General features: G+C 43.8%; 1 protein-coding gene across 1 annotated transcript; it reads right to left on the bottom strand.

The window, feature by feature from the left end:
• Positions 1-1,199: 1,199 nt before the first annotated feature.
• Positions 1,200-5,726, bottom strand: LOC147609978 (chlorophyllide a oxygenase, chloroplastic-like). The gene is made up of 8 exons (XM_086787385.1): positions 4,575-5,726; positions 3,322-3,426; positions 2,904-3,188; positions 2,676-2,823; positions 2,404-2,588; positions 2,203-2,315; positions 1,790-2,084; positions 1,200-1,709 (listed from the first exon to the last, which is right to left on the bottom strand). Exons 1-8 carry the CDS (start codon positions 5,079-5,081, stop codon positions 1,545-1,547), a joined length of 1,803 nt encoding a protein of 600 aa, XP_086643511.1. The 5' UTR covers positions 5,082-5,726; the 3' UTR covers positions 1,200-1,544.
• Positions 5,727-6,311: the final 585 nt, after the last annotated feature.

Consider the following 6,311-nt stretch of genomic DNA (forward strand, 5'->3'; position numbering starts at 1 on the left):
TACATATATGTATATACATATATATATGTATATATGTATATGTATATGTATGTATATATATATATATGTATATATGTATATGTATGTATGTGTATATATATATATATATATGTATATATGTATATAGATAGATAGATAGAGAGAGAGAGAGAGAGAGAGAGAGAGAGAGAGCACATTTTCAACAGCAAGAGCTCTCCTCTATAAGCGAGCTCAACCGTTGACAACCTGGAACATGGCTATGGGTCATCCCTACTTAGTTCTTGTTTTCACTCCCTACTTTGGTGATTCTGGGTGAAAACATCACACTGAGGGGCCATGTCCCTTCAAGTGTAGGACAAATCCTTGGTCTGGCATGAGCAATACCATCCATAGCTATGAGGACCTACCTTTACCCGAACTGGTTTATCCAGGAACTGTCTCTGAGTACATTCAGGACCCCATTTGCTGTACATGATGCGTGAGATGGGGCATACACCACTTGACGCATACAAGTGTATCATTCCTGTCTCACATAAATTACACAAGTAGCTGGCAGAGGCTCTCATTCCATCACCATCATAGTAACATGGAACACCGTTCCATAGCCTTGGGAACGAGGGAACACGTTCCATAACTTGTGTCGTTCCCGTTCCCGTTCCCGTTCCGCAAATGTGCATCCTTAGCTAAAGGCATTTCGGGTCTAATTTTTGAGCAAATGAGAATGTTTGTATTTTTCTATGATCATATCATATCATATGAAAGTGGCGTATGACCTTGCATCTAAAAGGCTTGACAATATATGCCCTTCCATCTCCTTAGCTTGCAAATGGTAGCCATATGGTGAGGACGTGTCGTTCCCATTTTGGGGTTCCCGTTCCCGTTCCAGAACAGACCCCCGTTCCATGCGACTATGATCACCATGCCTGTCTCACATGGACCAAAACTAACCAAGCATGTTTTTATCTAGTCTACAATAGTTCAAAGACTCTTTACACAATGCACTATGCTGCCTACCTCTTCCAAAGACCTCTTCCTAAGAACAAGGAAAACTTTGCCTCTACAAACAAGCTTATGTAAGGCATAGCACCTTCGAAGGCGTAAAATTATGTCGGGCATGTACGAAGTTGAACATGCAAAAAAGAGAGGTGCACTTCTCAGCTTCAGTTAAGAAAAACCATCACCATTGGGGAACATCAAACAGAAATGCATGTCACAGGCTATAAGGGCAAACAAGCTATGCATTTCATTCAGCTGCCTGGTCAACACTAATAATATTCATGGGAACCACTGCATTGAGAAAAAATTGCCTCCTGGACACTTTTTCAACTCTGCACAACTACAATTATACCAACACTTCAATTTGCAGTTAGGTGAAGTCCCCTCTTAAGATTATACATATAAAACCCCGCAACTTGTACACTCACAGAAAATACCACCAAAGTGAAGAACATGAATAAGCTACCGACAAACTAACCATGATATAATCTGGCCTTGTCAGGCAAGAATGGATGACTGGCTACCAGGTGACTGAATGCCAATGGCATGTAACACCTCTTTCCTCCAAATCACCCAGAGCCAAGGGGCTGACTCTCACAATGCTCCACCGACAATCTCCATTTCCGGTACCGAACTCCCAACTTGTCGTATGAGACTGGCAAGTTCCACACATTATTTCCCCTAATCATCCTGTCTTGTTGCCCAAGTACTAGCCTTAAGTCTTCATCAAGCACCTACAGTAACATCAAATGCTGTTAAGATGTACTCTGTCACAATACATCATGACAAACAATTCATGAAGATGTCATCTGACCTTGTTAGCTAAGTACTTCCAAAGAGACTGGATGTATGGGACATGCTTCAAAATTGGATAGAAGTCCAGGGACAGCCGGTAGAGTAGCCGGGTTTTCCCACGAGAAGATGGCAGACAAACATGTAGCTGATGTAGGTGCTTGGCACAGTCTTGAGTGTTATTTCCCTCCAACTTCCCTGGTTTTGAAATGCCAATGGTAGAGCGTACCATGCATGGAGGTTGAAACTCCATGTCAATGGGGTATGGATCCCAGTAGCCTTGTAAAGCAGTCACAGGGGTACAGAACTTGACAAGACTGGCTCCACAAAGGACATAATAATTCGCAAACTTAATCAATGAACCATCAAAAACAAGATTTTAATCAGAGGGACACCAAACCAGATGTAGGGAATTACTTTGAAGGGCATACATACCTTGGGACTGGCCATCCTTTTGCAAACGTACTTGTATGCGTGAAAGGAGCATGTGCTAAATCTAACAAGTTCTCCATAAGTAAACCATGCTCAACTGGTAACTCTATAATGATCTGAATCACAAAAGAACCATGTAGACCATGCTATTCAATACCGCCAATTGTACTTAGAGCAGACCTGCCGAAACATGACCAAACCTACCTGAGCATGAGTGGTGTAGCCTACAGGGGCGTTTAGTGCTGGCAGGCTTCCATCTGGAACACTATCCCCAGGCCATATCCACACCATGTCATCATGTTCTATACACGGTAGTGCCTGAATACTCACATTCACTGGCTTGGTGGAGGGCATTTTCTCACACACCCCATTTGTGGCATACTCCCAACCTGAAAAGGCATAATACAGTAATTGTACAAGTCAATTGGATCAACATACAATTCACAGCCAACCACATAGAAATATGGGCACCTTACCATGGTAAGGGCACTGAATTCGACCATTCTTCACTTCTCCAAGATGAAGAGGGCAGGCCCTGTGAGCACAAGAGTTTCGCACACAACCAACCCTTCCATCCTGACCGCGAAACAGTACCCAAGGCTCTTCAAAGCACTCAAAAGGCACCTGCACACAGCACATTCTTGCTTCAAAGTTCTTATTCCAGCTAGATTCGTGTATAAACCACATTCTAAATGTACACATACCATTGTGTCCTCCTTCATATCGTCTGTAAATGCCACTGGATACCAAAAATTCTTGAGGGCTGGGGAGTATTCTTGTACAGGTCCTGCAACAGTCAGTCCATGACTTCTTTTATGGTGAACAGCAGGTTTAGCTGCAATGGTTTCAGTTGCCTCGGCACTAGAACTGGACTGCCCTTTCAAACCTGTAACCTGATCAGGGTCCTTTAAAAGCTTATCATTCACCAGTGCCTCCATTTCAGAGAGCTTCTGTAGTGTACGTGCAACTCTGGATTCAGAGAGGTGAACCTGGTCAAATGAAGAAGTCATCACTCCAGGGTACTCAAACAACATTCCCATAGTTCCAAGAAAGGGACACTAAGGTAAACAAGAAGACCTCAAAGTACAAAAAAGGCAACAGCAATGGATGAGGTCTCCAAACCTGCTCATGGGCCTTCGAGAGATGCAATTGCAGGTCTGCTAATTCCTCGTGCAAAGTCTTCACAGACTTCCATTCCCTTGCCATGGGGTTTAACACATCAACCACCTGCCTTATGTTCTTGAATCAGCTTAAAGATCATGTACAATGAAGAAAACCCCTACACATGGACCAAAGTATTTTTCAGCTACATTATATCACATGTGACATAGCTAGAATCCTCTAGGGAAAAAAGCCCAAGAGACACCTTCATACAGATGATGGCTCTAAGAGACTTTTCAGCACAGGATCAACCAGGGGAGTTCCCCCATTCATGAGGGATAGTTGGGTTAGGCCTCCCCTCGCACGTGGTTGGGCAGCGTGTGCAGAGCCCCTAAGGATGCGCTTCAAAATTTATGAAGTGTGGTATGAATCTTGGTAGAAAGCAAAAACCTCACCATCCTTTGACAAGGACAACAAAATAGTCTTCTCCCACTTCAGGACTATGTTGAATTTGCCCAATCATAGCTTGCCTTCATACTTATACTTACAATGGGCAAAAGAAAAATCACCTAAGCAAGATTGAGGTCACCACCATGCCATAGATAGTGTCAAATGGTGCTTTCACCATCACATCAACTTTGGGAGCGTGTGTATGCATGTAGGCATGCATACATGTATGTATATGCATATGAATAAATGTTCATAGGCATGTGCTACTGAATCCTCCCCATCACCAAAACCAAAGAGTGGAATCATCCACAATCACAGCAGGACCACATCAAATATGAGTGCATATGTATGTCTGCATGCACACTTGTATACATGTATGTACATGTTTATGAATAAGTGTAGGCACGTACTAATGTTTCTTCCCCATCCAAGGAGTGGACTCATCCACAATCACATCATCAAGTTTCAACATATCGAATATGCGTTGACGTGTGTTATGTATGTATGTATGTATGTAGGCATGTGATACTGTACCATCCCCATCACCAAAACAAAGGAGTGTACTTCATCCACAATGAATGCTATGATAGCAAAGCAAAAGTCACTGAATACCTATCACTTCTCATCCATAATCAGATTAACTAACTCCATGAAAACTTACAGAGTTAAAAGGGGCAAGGATCCACAAAATCAAACTCATCATCCTCAAACAAAGCAAATTCTAGATTGACATGGATAAGTTACAACTAAGAAGCCAAACCATACATGCCCAACTAAAGCAAGTGATCAGACCCTGAATGATAATGGCCCAGAGCTGGGAGTACCTTGTCATGTAAGATCATGATGGCTAGGACATCACGGCGAGCCTTCCAATCGCAAAACTGCAAATCATGGCGAAGAACTTCCCATGCCTGATTCACGTCAAATATCCTTCCCCTCCATGGCGGTTCCCTAGCCCTTGGATCCTGCACATTGAACCAACCATCTGCCGCCAAGTCATTATGGTGATGAGTGGAATCATCACTGGAGATGGCATTGGCCTGTGTGGCAAGCCTTCTGATCCTGTTACATCTCGCCTTGACCTTCTTCCTGATGTGAAGCTCATCCCACTTGTGCGATCGAAGCTCCAGGCAGCTGCTTGTGTTGAGCACAGACACAGACCTGGCAGAGCATGGTGGTTCCTGTACTTTGTCCAAGCTCAGACTCCACTGAGTTCGCGAGGAGTCTGCAGACAAGATTACTGTTCTCTTGGAGCAGTTGAGCTCACTGGAGGAGAAGGAATGCAGCTTCAATCTGACGGCAGTGCCAGACCCTGCTATTGTGGCAGCCATGTCAGACTAATGGAGAAGAGCATGGGTATGTGAGAAGAAGCTGCATTGCAGAAACCCTAAACACGATCAGGGGCCGCAACACAGAAAGAAGGGAAGGAAGGGCGAGGGGGGGTGGGGGTGTGTGCATACATGGAGCACAACTAGCAGCAAGGGTGAATACACTAGGAATATGCTTGATTGAAATAGTAGTTATGGGACTAAGACACAGGGTGCACATTTGTGGAAGCTGGCATCAAGGCAGGGCTATGGACACATAACTGGTCAAATATGGCTGCTAGGAGAGGGCCACGGCATAACAGTCACCTTATTAGCAATTAAGTAGACATCAACGGGCGGCGAAAATGAACTCTACGAGTAGGAAATCTACAGATTTAATGGTCGATAACAGAGGCGACAAAAGCTAGGGATCACTGAGGGGTAAAGTAGCGGGTTAAGAACCTGCGTTAGCAAGGTTTTGTGGGCGATAATCTCCCATTCGATGCTCAGCGACCCATTTCTGTTTGTGTAAAAACAGGTCAAATGCGGAAATGGGTGTTCAATATTTTGATTATTAGCGAAATTGGGTTGTAGAAAGTCAGCAGTTTGTGGTCGAGAAGTACTTGCAGGCAGAGGTATGTTTAATAAGAAGCTAAAACGGGGATTAGTGCGAAGATTAGTGATGTGGACATTTTTGTTAGGGGGTGAGCGTCAAGGTCCAGTGTGCAGCCAATCAGATGCGTCCTCTACCCTCTTGTGCCTGTGGTGCTAGGCCACGTGGACGGTTTCGTGGATAACGATTTCTTCCTGTGCTAGGAACCAGCTGCCACGAGGTCAGCGAACCACACCGCGCGCCTGCCACGCAAGGCACCCACGTCGGGCCCAGCGTATCTTTGCAGAGAGAGATAATTGGCAGATTAAAAGCCACGTGGCATTCGTTCAGTACAAAGACCTAGCTTAAAACATAAAAATGTTCATGTAGCAATCTTAGCCTCAGAGATTGAAACGAAGGGGAGACGGCATTGAAAATTTTGAGAAAGTTTGATCCTTTTTCCTCTCAAGTGAACCCCTCAAGTTCCTTTCTATCTAAATTATAGGAAACATTTCTTTTTCCTAACAATCAAAACTCCTTATTCCTTTTAATTTAAGTTTGCATTATAATAAGTACAAATATGAAAGCTTATGGTAGAGAGAGATTAGACTTACATGATCATGTGGAATGTAAGCTTGCCATGTTGTTTTCCTTCGTCAGAC

This window comes from Cibotium barometz, chromosome 50, assembly GCF_041138505.1.
Source record: "Cibotium barometz isolate CiBa-2024 chromosome 50, ASM4113850v1, whole genome shotgun sequence".
NCBI lineage: Eukaryota > Viridiplantae > Streptophyta > Polypodiopsida > Cyatheales > Cibotiaceae > Cibotium > Cibotium barometz.